At 49.2% G+C, this 17086-nt stretch overlaps 1 protein-coding gene across 11 annotated transcripts in view; it reads right to left on the minus strand.

Moving 5' to 3' along the window:
- The window catches only part of Pisd (phosphatidylserine decarboxylase), a 121999-nt gene that overhangs the window by 74184 nt on the left and 30729 nt on the right, over positions 1 to 17086 (minus strand). For 5 of the 11 annotated variants that reach the window (XM_071615522.1, XM_071615567.1, XM_071615521.1 and 2 more), the window contains exons 4-6: positions 1060 to 1296; positions 667 to 805; positions 263 to 409 (exon numbers count right to left, since the gene is read on the minus strand). In XM_071615522.1, coding sequence (XP_071471623.1) covers positions 263 to 409; positions 667 to 805; positions 1060 to 1296 — 523 coding nt within the window. Of the gene's footprint in view, positions 1 to 262; positions 410 to 666; positions 806 to 1059; positions 1297 to 3141; positions 3308 to 5007; positions 5269 to 5911; positions 6101 to 9607; positions 9822 to 17086 lie in introns of those variants that run through there. The other 6 variants (XM_071615553.1, XM_071615549.1, XM_071615542.1 and 3 more) reach the window with 6 other exon arrangements.

Below are 17086 nucleotides of genomic sequence, written 5' to 3' on the forward strand. Positions count from 1 at the left end.
GATAGTCCTTCCCCAGAGCCTGGTATATCTACCCCAGGATAGCCTGAGACCCAAAGGGACTAATGGCCTGTTGCCCTGATGTCATTCCAAATGCAGACCAGTTTTCCAAAGTCCCCTGCCCATACCCAGCCAACCTTAAGTGTTTAACCCCTGGTCTAGATAACCCCAGCCTGGAGCCTAGTCCCCTAACATTAAGAAAGTGAGGACCTCAGCATGAAGCCCACAGAGGCAGCTCCAACCCAAAGGCCAGTCCTGTGTCTACCTGGGAAGTGGCGCCGATGGGAGACAGTCCAGTCAGTGGGTGAGTGGAAGCAGTGGTAGTCCCCAGGGGCCAGGTATATGACACAGTGGTAGAGTTCATTCCCTTCCCGGGTAACCAGCTGGTTCCTGAAGGAGTCACATGAAGAGGCTGTGGGGGTAGGGCAGAAAAGAGGGTCAGGCTCTAATACCAGCTCCAGATGCCACCCAGCTCATGAGAATCCAGCACAGCCTATGTGCAGCCTGGACATGGACTCCAAGAGCCTCAATGCTTTGGTCAGAGGGATTCCTGATCCAATGTGCCAGCATGCCCACCCCACAGTCTCCCAAGCCTTTCCTTATTCCCTGTCCCACAGCCTTTCCTTAGCCTCTGGTGTCTGCCCCAGCCCCAACAGTGCAGTAACCCACCTGGTGGGAAAGGCAGGTCTTCCATGTAGGTGCGAGGGCCCAGAAATGACTCCAAGGAATAAGTGACCCCCTTCACCTGCTCCACCTCACAGTTCTTCACCTGCCCGAAGTTGAGGATCTTCCCATCCGATGGGCTGATCTGGAGGGACCAGGAGAGGTTTGCTGCTGGAAAGGGAGAGTGCTCCCCCTAGTTGACATCCACCTCATCTTGTGTCAAACACCCATAGCTCCACCCTCTGGATATGCAGGACAAATAAACTTTATACGGCAGGTGGGACCGAGTCTGGGAAAGCCACACAGAGGCCACAGCCAGTGGGGGCTGCTGAACCTGGTTTCCATAGATATAGATCCCATTTCCTAAAGGAGGAAGAGGAGGTATGAGTTAAACCTCACCACACTGTGCAGCCCAGAGACAGGCCGGGCCTGTGGCTTCAGCTTGCGCCGGAAGAATTCGCTGAGGTTGCGGTAGTGGTGCAAGTCCTCCACAGCGGCCTCCTTCATGTTCACCCCGAAGGTCCAGATGTACAGGCTATAGACAGGCCTGCGCAGCCAGTGCGGCAGCTCCACCTGGTTGAGGCGACCCCAGGCCCGTGACAGCAAACGTGTTGGCACTGACTTGTACAGGGCCACCTGCAGGCCACAGGGCAGGGGGCTGAGTTGACCATACTCCAAAAAGCCCAAGTACTGTCATCATCCCCCAACCACAGGAGAGAACTTGAACCAACAGAGGCTACCTAGGGAGGCCTAGTTGCCTGGGGCTGATTGTTATGATGTGGCTGTGTCACTAGGAACCAGACTGCACTTGTCAAATATTCTCACAGACTGAAGACAGGATGTACAGAGCTCAGGTCACTTTAATCACTTTGCACAGGTCAAAGAGTAACTGTCTTAGACCCAGAAAAGTAGACTGGTCCACACAGTCTCACTTCTTAAAAGTGAGAGGTGGTGCCAGGAGTGGATGGCTCATGCCTATAATCCCAGTAACTCTGGATGCTGAGGCAGGAGGGTCCTAAGTTTGAGGCCAGCTTCAGCAACTTAAGAGAGGCCCTAAACAACTTCGATCCAATCTCAAAATAAAAAGGGCTGGTAGGGACGTGGCTCAGCAGTTAAGCACCCTTAGGTTCAATCTCCAGTACCCCACCCCCCCAAAAACAGGAAAAGAAGAAAAAATGGGAGATAGGAATCCTGGTAATAGTCTGGAGAAGACTGGCAGGAGGCAATAGGCATTTGACTTTGGCTGGGGTCATTGCCTACACTACAGACCACTTGAGAAAGGAGTAAAAGGTTCCCAGAAGCACAGACAGATTTATAGCCCAAAGTATATATCTTCTTTCTTAAAAGGAAAAGAGGACATTTTCAGATGCATATACTGTATCAATGTCATAGTGTCCTGAGATGCCCTGCAGGCCTAGCCAGCACTCAAGATGGCCTGTCCTGCTGGGCTCCACTGGGCCTGACGGCAGACCTTACATCAGAAGCATTCTGTGCCTAAGCCAGTCCACAGAGCTGCCTACCTGTGGTCTCCAAGGAGGCAGAGGAGAATCACTTTTTGGAGCCAGTCCCACACACTGGGGCCCCAGAGCCCTCCTGCAGGGCCACTAAACCTAAGGGGCCACTGCCCCAGGGGAAACTGCTTCTGACTGGTGCTACTGCTTATCTGGATGCAACCAGGCAGCAACTTCCTAAGGTGTAAAAACTTTTAATACCTTTATGAAGTAGTGAATTAGTAGCTCCCTGAGCATTATTCTTTCCCCTTCCAAGTGATGCCTAGCCACCTGGAGTGGCTAAGTTGTAATGGTTGTAATGCCTGGCCCTGGGTTGCTGTAATGCCAGGCTATTCTCAGGAACAGGTTGGAGTCTGGTCTAATGTCCAGTGTACTGCACCACCCTCAAATTTTCATGATGCCCACCCCCAAGTTATCAATGGCCCAGGAACAGGGACTCCTCCTTGGGGCTGGTCTGCCAGGAAGCAAGAGAGCCCTCCAGGTACCCATTAAAGAGTCCTGTGCAGGGCAGGCACTTGCACAGCCTTCTAGTTTCTCAAGTGTGTCCTCCCACTAATGGGCCCAAACAGGCTCCAGCCTTCCTGAACTACCCTCTGATATCCAGAAATTTATCTGGATTCTTCTTAAAAACTGCTTATAAGCTTGAAAGTCAGAGACGCTAATTTCTGACTGCCCAGTCTAAGTTCCTTCCAGAACCAGAGCTCCCCAATAGCACCAGTGAGGCAAGCAAGGATAGCAGGCAGTGGACAGTGAGTGTTCAGTCACTTTACTACAGTACACATGGCCACTGGTTAACCTGGCCTTCTCAAAAGTTGCCTTTGTCTTCCCTACGAAATTTCCCATACTATACCCCGAAAGGGTGCAGCCATGCCTCTACTTCTGACAACTGGTCCCCTTGTTTTCCCCTGTACCCCAACCTCAGGCCTGCCCAGGGGTAGGGGTTGGGCCACAGAGGCCTGTGCACACTTACCCTGCTCACAGGCTTCCATCCCACCCGGCTGAGTGGCCTGAGAGCACCAAAGGGCAGGAGGTAGTAGAGAACAGTCAAGGGCCAGGAGCGCAGTTTCAGGGCAGGTCTGGACATGCAGCTCAGCTGGCCTAGCCTCCTTCGCAGGGCCAGCTGGGGGAAGTGCAACCTGCAGGGCACATGTCCATGCAGAGTCAGAAGCTGGGGTCTCAGAGGGACCCAGGAATGACCCCCTCCCTTGATCACTGCCTCTCCATGGAGCACCAGAGTCCAATAAGCACTGCAGTATCCCCTTGGGGACCTGGATACCACTATATAACAGACATATTTCCCAGTCTTTCCCACCTGACAGCTAGCTGAGGACTAGGATTGGGAAGCTATAGGATGCAGGAGGGTTAGACCCAATTCCTGGGTATCTGAGAAGATTGAGTATCTGAAATTGGAAATGGCTCCAGAAAGAACCTTTGGGGCCAAAATGGGGAAGGGAGGTACAAGGCCTGCCTCATATTTGCCAGCTTCCCATGGCCAATAAGCATGGGACTCAGGCACAGCTCTGCCCACACAAGGGCCAGAAGGACAGAGTTAATCAGCATAGCAATGCATAGTGCTTTGACCTGGTCAGCTAGGTGGCCGTTCATGAGTCTTTTGCTCATTACAGGACCTGGGAAAAATCTCTTCATGGCTCCAGGCCTCTTGTTTCCTTATCTGGTAAATTAAAAGGACTGGGCCAGCCAAGATCTAAAGTTGTGGCTCCATCAGCCTGCATAGTCTTTCTCCAGCAGGTTAGGTTCTCCAAAACCCATATACAGCTTTATAGGGAGAACCTCACCCCAAGCTCTCAAGCCACCTTCCTACTAGAGCCACACACAAGATACAGGTTCCTCCTTTCAGCAAATCTGAGCTGGTACATACACACTCCCCAGTGTACCACCAGCACAAATTTGGCACAGGCTCAGCTTTGCAGGAGTTGCAGTGGCTGGAATGGGCTCTTCCACCAGAACCCTGATCTCCTTAGTTGCAACAAAGTCCCTTTGTCACATACCTAGGCCCCGGAAAATACTTCTGAGGCTGCAGTGTAGCTATCAGGAGACCACACTGCTACCCACTCAAAATAATCCCAGGCCTTGGTTTCCTCATCTGCAAAAGGACTGCATTCAATAGACAATCTAAGGTTGCCATCTCTGACTGTGTACTCTCCAAGAGAAGCTGCATTCTCTGTCACCCAGGTGCTAAGCAAACCAAGAACAAAGAGGTGTCTCAGCTGAGAGTAAGAGCAGGACAAATGGAGACCTAAGCCAAGGGGAAGGCCCCTTAGTTCAATCAGAGATGATAGAAGGCAGGGCTCCAGTCTCTGCAGGCAACTGTGTCCCCACAGCTCACCTGATGCCCTGCTTTCTTTTTCTCTCCCATTCCACTGTGGACAGTTTTTTCCATTATGCTTTTTAAAAAAGTCTAGGGAGGTGGAAGGGGCCAAGCAAAGACAAACAAATCACTGCTCTCCCACAGGGTTCCCCCGCCCTGCTCACTGCAGAAGAGCAGAGACCAATCCTGGAAGAGCTACAGGAAAGCCCCTTCTCTCAGGCATCTCTGAATAAAGACCAAGACACTAGTTCCAAAGCCAGGTGACTGATCCCCACCCCCACCCCACCCACCTCTGAGCTCTCCTTGCAACCCTAACCGCAGGTACCTGAAGCGAGCTCTCTTACTCAGTGCACTCAGGCCCCCCTCGCTGGGTCCCTCCAGCTGTGGGGGCTGGCCCCGGGGCCCCCTGCTGCCACCTCCACTTCGGGGCCGTTGGACATGAACTCTGACCTTCCGGAGGTTGTGGCGGGGAACAGTGGGGTTAGGACGCGTTGGACAGCATCTCACCATTTCGCTGCTGCTCGGAGCTCTGGTCCTCGCCGCGCCTCTGACTGACACATCGTGGGCAGGCACAGGGAGGGCGGTGCAAGGCTCTCTGCGCTCGCTCGTTCGTTCACTCGCCTTTGTTTTTCCTCCTTCCTCCCCTTCCCCCCACGCCAGAGAATCTCCTGCGCTGTCACTGCTCCAGGGGCACTGGTGGCTGGTGGTGTAGCTTCCCCACTTGGTTCAGTCTCGGTGGCTCACAGAGCACAGGTTAGAGGGTCAGAGCTATTGCAAACAGACAAGCACTTGTCACACCGGCTCAGGCTTCTGCCCAGAGCAGAAGCCCCTGCACTCAGCCCACTCAGTCCCACAGGGTATGGCCACCTGTCTGGTCCCTCCTGCCTTGGGCTAAGCCAGTCTGCCCAGCTCACCCACTCCCTTAGCTCTGCCAGGAGGGCAGCATGTATGCAAGGCCCTGGGGCTTCATGCTCCAGCGAACCATGGCAGACAGGGTCCGGAGACTGCCAGGGCTTCTAGGCCCCAAGAGCACAGGTGGGAATCTGAGCCCTGAGCTCAAGGCAGAGTCTCCTCCCTCACCAGGACCTGACCCATTTTTGATTCAGGTTACAAAGTAGCGTCTGAGGAGCAAGAGGATCAGGCAAGCAGACAAAGCACCATGGTAACAACCTAAGCGTGAGTCTGCTCTGGCTATCTCCTCACCCCTCTTAGTCTCAGAGCCCCCATACCTGGCTGTGACCCTATCCAAGCCTCCTCAAAAACTGTGTACCTGGGTGGGCTTCAGGGAAAACCAACCTGGGGCTGGAAAGTGACCAAGACTGAAGCCCATACCACTCTGCTTTTTCCATCTTTGCTTCAGAAAAGCACTTTGGCCAGGCCCCTCCCTGACTATCTGCAGGACACACCTCACCTGAGAAAACCCTTCCCACTACACAGATAACAGGACTAGAAGAACAAACATTCCACAGCTGTTGCCATCTCAGCTCAGGGCAATCAAGGTGCTCAAAGTCCCAGGGAGGTAGTCCGAGGTGGGCTGACATGGGCTGACATGGGCTGACTGGGAGCCCACATCTTTTCAGCTCCAGTCTCAACCACAGCCCTGGAAGGAAACAGGCTCCTGTCACCATCTTTGAATGGAAGAATGCAGGCCTCAAGAGCTCCTGCCTAAAGCAGAGAATAGACCCAAGCAAGGGCCAGCTGGCATGGCCAACACACTGTAACAAAGATGAAAGGCCCCAACTCAGATGTCACTCTATCCACACAAGGATGAACATGTGCTGCCCTAACAAACCCACCTCAGCCAGACACATAAAAATTCCATCCCTGACACCTGCCCACAAAAGCCACAGAATCCTCTGATATGCTAGTGTCCTCTGGGAGGTGGGACAACAAGGCAACTAAATTCTGGACATAGAATGGGTTTCTCCTCCTGATAAAACAAATGGTGAGGCCTGGTCCAATCTCACCCCCTCTCCAAAGGTGCCTTTCTCCCCCAGACCCACTCTTGAGTGGGAAGGACAGCTTACTGTAGGCTGGGCCAGGCCTCACCCAGCAAACAGTGTACCTGAGCCTCCTCCTTGGAGAGATGCTAGCACCAGATCAACACAAACCTGGGAGCCCCATCCTGTCCTAAGCACCAGGCCCAGGGTTCCATGGACACCCTGTTTCTGCCTCAGGCTCATGTGAGCCTCCCAATAACATTCCCATCCACAATGGTAAAGTCACTTCAACTATTCTGCCATGGAACTGGGCACACAAGTATCCTCCCTGGCCCACAGGCTTCAAACTGGACAGGGAAACAGGCCCAAGGAGAGGATGGGCAGTTGGCATGAGACTGGTGCCTAGATCTACAGAGGTGGCTCTTTCCCTGCTCTATAAAGTACAGACTAGGAGCAGAGGAGCTAAGCACACCCAGGATTCATGGGGAGGCAAGTGTGATCTTGTGGGATGGGAGAAAAGGAGAAGACCCAGAAGTCTCAGCCTCCTGCCAAGTTTTCCCTCACTGACCTACCATATGGTATCCTAACCATGACAGCACAGAATGTGTCAGAAAGTCACAAGCATGAAAATTAAACCTGGTCAAAGTCCACAGGTTCTGACTCCTGTGGGAACCTTCCATTTCATTCTCTACAGCTCTGGAGGACCAGTCAGGCCTCCCTTCCAGGATGCTTTAGACTGGAGACCTACAAAGCCCGGAGTCTGGTCAGGCTGGATGGCACACTGAAATGGGGCAGGCCCAGGTTCCTCTTGCTACAGAGGAGGAAGCTCAAGGAGAACAGCATGAGGAGAGACATTCTTCCCTGTAGGGACTCTAAAAGCCTTAGAATCCAGACACCAAATCTGCACTGGCCCACCACCAGGGAAGGGACAGGCAGAAGGTCCTTATCTTTATCACTATTCTACTTCTTCTTCTAAAATGGTACACTGAGACCAGGGTATTAGAGTTCCTTCATCTGAAAGTTCCCAAAGGGAGCAGAATAAACTTATTTTTCCCCCAACAAACAGGCACTGTCTGTCCAGATTATTACTGCCTTCCCACCTCCCAAAGCAGAGCTACTTTTTGGCCAGCAGTGTTTCCAGCTCCCCATTTAAGAGTCCCACTTGTCCTCTACCTGGAACAACCCTTGGGCCCCAAGCCAGAGATTTCACCCTCCCTGGCCCCTGAGTGCTCAGACCCTAGATGAGGAACTGCGCAAGGAGGGAGCCCTGAGATAGGGAAGTGCTGACACCTTCCCTCCCTTTTGAGAGTCAAGCACTTTTCTGTGGAGGTGAGTTTCTGACTGTGATGAGTGGAACTTTAAAGGTATTACATGGCCTAAAGGCCAGTCACCTAGAATGTGAGAACTCAGAGGGCTTTGTGGTAGGCCACAATCTGGTCACTGTAATCCTGCCTGCCCCCTGCCCCCAAATTCACCCCAAGAGCTGCAGAAAGCAGGACAAGTCACAAGTGCTCTCTGGGTCTCAGTTTCTTCATCTCAGAAATGGGAAGAAAAGTATCTTTCACCTACTTCCCTTGAGACTCACAGCACAGCTGCAACCATGGACTAGAACAACTGCTCAGAAGCCCTCACTCCTACCCTTGTTCCCGGGCTTCTTGATAGTTGACTATAGCTCCAGAAAGGCAAATCTGCACTCTAGGAGGTCAAACGTTGATAAAGGGCAAGCAGGGGCTTAGAGCAGTTCAGAAAGGGAAGCCCAAATGGGATAGGAAGCATGATTAATGCAACCATGTGGGAGTAGGTGGAGGACATACTATCCTGAGGGCATATACCTGAGCAGCACTGCCATATCTCTATCACCTCACTGCCTCCCCACTCCCCGGTGGAATGGAACATTCCAACCGAAGCTGGCTGAATGGCTTAGGCCAGTTATCAGTTACTGTGGGCATGGATGGGAAAGTATAGGCATTATGTGGAACTGTGCACATGTGTGAGACTGGGTGATTTAGGTGTGCACAGCTGTTCCTGACCTGGTTAGCTCAGACCTTGGTGGATTCCAATTTGAAGCCTGGGTTGGAAGGGCAGGCAGTGAGGGGAATGGGAATGCCAGTCAACCACCCTCCCAAAGCTCTCCCTGACCACACGGGGCTTTGCAGCTTCAGCCTTCTGGCCAGAGACATCCTGAGAATTGGCTCCTGCTCCCTGGTGGAAATCTCCCTGGGGCTAGGGTCATTCCTTCCTAAAGCCTCAGGACAAACCTCCAATGCTCCAAATGACCTATCTACCATATATCTACCCATCTACTTTCTGTACACTCCCTTACTCTGGAGGCCTGGTACCACTTCTTCCCCAGTTCATCTGGCAGTTGTGTCCAGTGAGGTAGCCACGCCCTCCTCCCTCACATTTCAGGGCTAGATGTGGACAGAACTTCACAAGCATAGGGGATGGGAAAATGTATTCTCCCTGGACAAAAGGGTGAGACATTTTGGAAAGCCAAGGGCAAGAGAAGAGGGAGCAAACAGAAGGGCCCAGAGGCACCTGTTATAAGAGTCAGTGGCCCAGGGGGATCAAGGAAGGGGAAGGAGTAGAAGTGGGATCTTCTTTAATTTCCCAAAGAAAAGAAACGCCTATGGAACCTGTAAGGAAAAAGGCTCTGAAAAAAGGCAGCACAACATCCTCTCTTTAGCCCTTGGATGGTGACACAGTGACAAGTTTCAACACCTATGGGCCTTTCTGAGGAACAGGGCAGCTTCCCTCTTCCTCAGGTACCCAGTGCCCCAGCCCTAGGAGGCAGAACTGAGGAAATATGCTAGGGCGGCCAGGCACTGGAAAACAGTTCCCAGCATTTCCCTTACTACCCACCCTGCAGCTACAGGCAGGAGATAACACAGGATGTGGAGGAAGTGAGCTCATGCAGCCTGGGCCCCGTGACCTGCCTGGGGGACAGGAAAGGCCACAACTTGATCAAGACTATCTGGACGGGGTCCTCAGGCCTACGGGGCCCCATCTTTCACAGCAACTAGAGCCAACTGGCAGCCCCGAAAGTGCTAGAAGGGCACTCCCACCGGGTAGGAAGCAGTCATCAGAGTTAGTGAGGACAGGGTAGGAAAATTCCCTGAGAAACTGCTCACTGCTGCCATTCACTTATGGCTTCCAGGGCTAGTCACCTGCAGTCACCTGTAGCTCCTGTGGGCACACTGGCAGGTGGGTACTGCTCCGGCATCCAGGCTCTGGCCTCTGACTGGCTCCAGCTCCACTCAGAAGCCTCACGGCGGGCGGGGCTCAAGTTCCAGCCACTTGGGCTGCCAGGGGGCGGGCACAAGAGGAGTGACACCAGATACTGTTAAAGCGTCACTCCCTCCAAGTTTCAGCCAGGGCCCAGGGAGTTCTATGGGCCCCTTTAAGAGGAGGAGCTGCAACCTGGGGAGAAGGGGAAGAGGCGGGCAGGAGGCACAGCCCTGCTGGATCTGGTCAGTCATTGTCTAGTCAGTCATCGCTCCCTCTCAGCGTTGGCCTAAGAGGGTGGGACTGGGAATGGTGGCCCCAGAGGATAACTCCTAGCCCCAGAAGACTCTGTCCTAAGCCTATGGTTGGCCTCCTAACTTGCTGCTTCCCTTACCACTTATCTCACAACCTCGCTAAGCAGAGGTTCTACATACTGACCTCATGGAGGATCAGCTTTTTCACTTGACTGACCAGAAAGCCACTTCCAGCCACCCTTTCTAACCCTGGAAGTTCCGCAGAAAATGTAAAAGTCCATTTCTTCCCACATCTGATCCTGAAGATCCACAGCTGTCTCTACTTCTCCCCTAGTCCTTCAGGCCTGCACACCCCTGCTGGACAAAACACCCAGATCCAAAAAGGGATGGTGATGTCTGAGAAAGGTCGGCCCACTGGCAGCTCAGAAGACCCACAGGACTTTTCCCTGGTGGGATGTATATCTGTGGGATGTTGTTCATCTACCCCAATGGATCTGAGGACCCTAGTGTGCAGAGCACAGTGTCAGCAGGCCAACTACCCCCATATCCACAGGACAACCCAGCATGAACTTAGCTGACACAAGATGGAATGAACCAGCTTAAAATTTTTTAGGGGATGGGAAAGTCTGTGGGGATCACCATTCAACCACACTAGTCTCATGTGTGTCTGTGCAGCTATCTCAATAATGGCTAGATGGCCTGACGGGACTCAGTATTTTCACTGTGGGCTACAACGCCAGCCCCTTTTGACCACTGAGAATTTCATTTCTAAAACAACTAAGGTGCACAACAAGATGAGAACACCTACAGGGTTTGTGGAGAGACGGGATGGATGGGACAAGGGTGCCTGGAACAGGACACAATGACAGTGTACAGACATAGCTCCACCTATCTGTCCTCCTCACCTAGATTCAACCTGACCAAGTGCTGCATAAGCTACAGACCTGGGCTACAGCAGAATGGGAAAGACACACAGGGGGTCAAACTTAGAAGGACCTCCTTAACATTCTGCATCTACAAAGCACCAATAGGAATTGGGAGGCAGGGTGAGCATAACATAGTTCTAGCCCTAAGGAGCTTGAAGTTTTGGTATAGAGCTGGTGAATACCTTACACACAGGCTGCCTCTCCTGTTTCCCTGGCCTGTGCCCACAGCAGATACCACTATATAATACCAACATTCTCTGAGACCCAGGGCCCTTCTCACCTCTGAGCTCCAGGCAAATATCATATGAGATGGGATAAAAAGGAATTAGGCACAGAAAGATCCTGACAGGATCCAAGCACAACCAAATTCCAGGACTGGAAAGATCCTACAAGACCATTCTGACTCCCCAAATCCTCTAGTACTTGCAGGCCAGAAAGCTCAGGTTCCCTATGTACAAAATGGAACCAAGCCCAAGTCAGACAAGAAAAAGGTCTATGGATTGAAACCTCTGAGCATGACTGACACTCTTTGTGCTGAGCAGTCTCTCCCCTGTAGAAAAGCCAACTGGGATTACTGTATCCATCAGTGTACCTTTTCAACCAGTCTATGCCTCTAAGATATTTAGAAAACCCATAAGCCAGCCTACTAAGCTGCTCAGAGATCAGCCCTCCCCATTCCAACTAGACCCCCACCATCTATCTTTTCAGTAGGGAAATGACGTATGGATTTCAAACAATAGATAACAATTGAATTTCTGGGGGGGGTTAAAAAACACAAAAATTCCCTGGCAAGTTTACTTTCCCACACCTTGAAGGTCCTTGAGACCACTGAGTCCCTAATTTCCACTCTCTTGGACTCTTCTAAGCATGACTGCCATCTAGTGCCACTGGAAGGCTTTGCAAACTCCAGGGCCATTTGGTTGCCAGCACATGCAAATGAAAGGCAGGGTTGAGGGGCTCGGGTTGTAGCTCAGTGGTAAGAACACTCACCTAGCATGTGCGAGGCCCTGGGTTCAATCCTCAGCACCACATAAAAATAAGTAAATAAAATAAAGGCACTGTGTCCAACTACACCTAAAAAATAAATATTTTTTTTAAAAAAGGTGGGGTTGAGGGGTAGGGGGTGATACTCTCTGATAGGCCCCTGCTAGATTAATTTTTGTACTCATTGCCCTGTGCCAGGGGCTAAAGGTGGCTAAGGGACTGGCAGGTGCTCTCAGCTAATTCTCATTCCCTGGGTACCAGGAGAGGCCCTCCCAGGAACACTAGTGATGGTATCTGAGGCTAGCACAAGGAGCCACAGGAAGGTAGGTCATCAGTCTCCCAGATTCCAGGTAGGAGCCCAGACAAGAATAAATATTATCCCAGTCCTTCACAATTCTCTTGCAGTTTCCTGGCAGCCCCACTAGACTGTACAACATCTAGGATGTCTCCTGGCCTATACAAAACCCCTCCAGCAGCTCCTTGAGGGCCCATTCAGGGGGCCTTCAGGGGGATAAAGAAAAAGTGATTTTAGGCTGAGCAAGCCTAGTAGAAAGCTTTCCATAGCACCACTTGACTAGGGGTTGACTATCTGCCCATTTAAATGTCTATGTTTTCTCAACACTTATCAGGTATGAAGTAAAATGGACCTATAAAATCTGTACTCTCTGCCTATGCAGGACCAGGTATTTACAAACATATTCTCATTTAACAACTGTATGCAGGAGTTAATAGTAGCTTTTTTAAAAAGCAGATGAGAATAATAAAGCTATAATATTTATATAAAATTTAACATGTGCAGAATGTGTCCAATATTGTTCACAGTCACATACACCATGGAACAGAGGAGTATTCTGTGCTCAAGCCAATGGGGATCCAGGTGGGGGACTGGAAGGAGAACTGGATTTCAAAAATAGTTAACAAATGAATTTCTGGGGGAAAAAAAACACAAAAATTCCCTGGCAAGTTTACTTTCCCACACCTTGAAGGTCCTTGAGACATCTTATCTTACTACTTAAGATGGATGGCTGATCTGTCTTTACTCCTTTTCATTAACTAAACTAAAATACTGCAGCATACTTTCTTTTCTTTTCTTTTTTTTTTTTTTTTTTTTTTTTTTGAGGTACTGGGGATTAAATCCAGGGTTTTGTGCAGCAATTATTCTATCACTGAAATTTTATCCCTAGCCCCTCTTTTTATTTTGAGACAAGTCTCACTAAATTGCCAAAGCTGACTTCAAACTTGCCATATTCCTGCCTCAGCCTCATGAGTAGCTAGGATTATAGGCACCCAGACATACCTTTTTTTTAATTATTCTAAACTGAGGCTAGAAATAAGGAAGTAGGTCTAATGCATGAGTAAGTGTGGTCAGTCAGCCAAGTTATTTGCTGACTGAGGCTTGTCTTCTACATAGCTGCTTTCCCAGTGCCTTGGACTTCCCCATAAAACCCTACAACCATGCCAAAAAAATGAACAACTAAAATTTTTGCCTCGTTTGCACACTCAGATGCATGTTAAAAGTATTTAGCAGTGGGGCTGGGGATGTGGCTCAAGCGGTAGCGTGCTCGGCTGGCATGCGTGCGGCCCGGGTTCGATCCCCAGCACCACATATAAACAAAGATGTTGTGTCTGCTGAAAACTAAAAAATAAATAAATATTTAAAAAAAAAAAAAAAGTATTTAGCAGTGAGGTTCATGTCTACAATGTACTTTACTTTTTCATAAAGTCTGTTATGTACTTTCAGAAACTTCAGAGAAAAATCAAATATACACACATGGAGATAAACTAATAAAACATTAACAACTGTTCAATCGAGGTGGTTACATATGCAGGTAACTTATTCTCTTAACTTTTCTACTCCATTTAAAAGTGTTTATAATTTTAAAAGTTGAAAGACTTTGTTTAAACCACAGAAAAAAACTCTAAATTACATATCAGAAAACCTAAGACCACAATGTGTACATGGGAATTCTCCTGATCTGAGGGGAGGCAGGACACTTGGGACCTGTTCTCAGTGTACCCCACAGTACCACTGTGGTTGCCATAAGTACAAGAACTTAGGACTAAACTATAAACTATTCATTTACTAGCCACTCAGCCCAGATTCATTAAGCCCTGAATGCCCAACCCTTCATGGCTGAAAGGAGAGGTCCGTTGCCAATTGGGGCTGGCTTTGCAAATGAAGTACCTCACATCTTTCTTAAGTCATCTCCAGGGCCAGCAAGGCTTGGAGATGTAAAGACCCATGGAACTGGGATGTGACTTGTATCTGGTGGCAGAGAGCATTCCCACTCTCTTTTTCTCCAAAGTCCCCTCACCCCGTTCCCATCAGCCCAGCTTTCCCACCACAGGTGCTTCTGTTCTTTGATCAAGTAGTCACTGAAGAAGGATGTCTCCCAACTCTGAAATGGGATCAAAGGGAGTTTGTCACCAGATTTTATCCTGTGTAGAACTCAGTTCACCTAGAGGTTAACAGGAAATCCCAGGACTCACCACATTGCACTGCTGTGCACCCAACCAACACACCTGACACATAATGTTACATAAGAACTTGAGGTTTACAGATACTACAAACCTTATACCCTTCTAATTAAAAACACACTTAGGAAGTTTTTCTGTTTACCCTTTTTAAGGCAGTACATAATTGCCACTGAACATTTCTCATGGACTCTAAACTTTCATTTTTTGTTTTTGGAATGGGGTCTCCCTATGTTACATCAGATTGGCCTGAACTCCAGAGCCCAAATGATCCACCTGCTTCAGCCTAGGACTACAGATGCAGACACCAAGCCCTAAACTGCTAACAGTCATGTCTTAATATAACCCTGGTCTCAGGACACTCTAAATGGGCCCTTCCTTTGTACTTTATCTGCAGAAACCCATGGGAGTAACAGCCTGAGCACCTCATTCAAGTGCTTAAATTCAGGCTCACAGCATTTGCTACTTTATTCCTGTGATGACCATGGCCACAACTGGTGACAGAAGAACCTGAGAATTCCCCCACCCCCCATTTTATAGAGCAAAGAAGAAACACACACACAAATCATCTTTATGGTAAAAGCACAATTCTCTTTTCCATTTTGATTATTATTCAGTCTAAAGTAAAGTTTTCAATCAACATTTTTGAGGGATAAAGTGTCCCTTTCACCTTATCCAGCACTTGCCATCTTTAATCCAGTGAAAAGTCTTCATTCCCTACAAGTTACAAGATCTGGCTCAAATTTCTGTCTCAGAGTATTTGTGAAAATAACACACAGACTGAATGGCAAGGAAGGAAGAATTCACAATCTTCTAGAAACAAGGCTTTCAGCCCCATTCAGACCAAGAGGCCACCCTGCCTTTACAGAAGGAGATGCAAGCTGGGCAAGGTCTGTGCCTGCAGCCAGGCTCCTCTGACTTCCAAACTGGTAATATAGGAGAGCCTGCTCTGTGACTACCCAGGCAGAGATGTATTTCAGAAATGCAGTCCCTTGCCTCCGGCCTGCCAGCACCCAAGGATTACGAGTCCTCCCTTAAGGAGGAGGGGATATAAAGGGGAAATATTGGGGAATAAAATTGATGAAATTATTTCATTATATTGTCTATGTGTTTGAATATGTGACAACAAATTCCATTATGTGCAACTATAATGTACCAATTTAAAATGTGGGGGGAAAAATGAGGGGCTGGGATGTAGCTTAATGGTAAAGTACCCCGGGTTCAATTCCTAATAGTAAATAATAATTTGGGGGCAAGGGGCATCCTTGCCTGACACTGAGGTTCACAGGGCAGAGGCAACACAAAGTAACTCAGGGCTGCCTCTGACTAGGCAAAGCTCAGGCCCAAAGAATATAGGGTGGGTTCAAAGAATCCCTCACCTGATGGAAAGTCTGGATGGCCACTCCTACTGCCAAGTCTCTTCCCCATGGAAAACTCATCTTTGCCCCATATAATTGCATGAAGTAGGGGACGTGTCCAACAAATGCCATGAGGCACTGGAGGCAAAGGGTGGAGACAGGGAAAGTAGAAAAATGCCCACTGGCTAGCTATGAAGACCATGGCTAGGAAATGATAAAGCTGCCCCAAGAGATGCAGGGCCTGAGGGAAGCCCTGCATGCTCCCTCACTCCCCACCACAGGTATCCGCCCTGTCCTTTCTCAGAATCCAGTTCAGGTCCCGACTACCAGAATGTAAACAAGAACCAAACCCATAGGTAAGTTGGATATTTCAGTTATATATTTTGTAACCAAAAGCAGGGGCACAGCTAGGTGTGGTGGTGCACAACTGGAATCCCAGTGGCTCCCGGGTGAGGCAGGAGGATCACAAGTTCAAAGCTAGCCCAAACAACTTATTAAGAAGCTGTCTCAGGGCTGGGGTTGTGTGTGAATCAATAGCAGGGTGCTTGCCTAGAACATGAAGCACTGGGTTCGCTCCTCAGCACCACATAAAAATAAATAAATAAATAAAAGGTTTTTTTAAAAAAGTATGCTTAAAAAAAAAAAAGATGTCTCAAAATAAAAAAACAAAAAAAGAGCTGGGGCTATGGCTCAGTGGTTCAGCACTTCTGGGTTTAATCCCTAGTGCCAAAAACAAAACAAAACCAAATTGGGCTATAATCTTAAAAAAAAAAAAAAAAGTAAAACAAATTTGTCAACTTGAGAAAAAGAGGCAACAAGTAATATTCCATTTAGTTGCTAGATATTTTCATGACTTCGGGGGACAAAGGTATAGTATATCTGAAATCACAACTACCACGTAAATGTAGAACACAGCCTGCTGCAAGCACACCTGTGCCAATGGCCCTCCTCCCTGAGCCAAGGGCCAAAAGGCAGTCAGTCAATCCTGTATAACCCAAAGGAACTTGTTTACTTCAGTAATGAATCCAGGACAGTTTCAGGGCATCATGAATTCCTGCAAAGAAACTCCCAGAAGAATCTCCTCTATACAACTTCTCAGTAGTCTTTGAAGTCCTCTCTCAAGAGGTTCCTCAATGCCCTTCAGAAAATCACCTCTGCCCACTGATGGATGCTACCAGGCTAAGTCAAAGACTGAATTAGAAGGAACTAAAAGGAACACGCTGACTGCTATAATGTAAATAAGTGACCCCCTAAGGTCCATGTGGTAAATTAGGTTTAGTCCCAAGTATAATGCTACAGGGAAATGATGAAACCTTCAAGATGTGGGGACTAGTGGGAGGTCTTTAGGTCCTTAGGGACATGCCCCTTAAGGGAGATAGCGGGAACCCAGGCCCTTTTCTCTTTTACTCCATGACCATGAGGTG

Source organism: Marmota flaviventris, chromosome 1 (assembly GCF_047511675.1).
Source record: "Marmota flaviventris isolate mMarFla1 chromosome 1, mMarFla1.hap1, whole genome shotgun sequence".
NCBI lineage: Eukaryota > Metazoa > Chordata > Mammalia > Rodentia > Sciuridae > Marmota > Marmota flaviventris.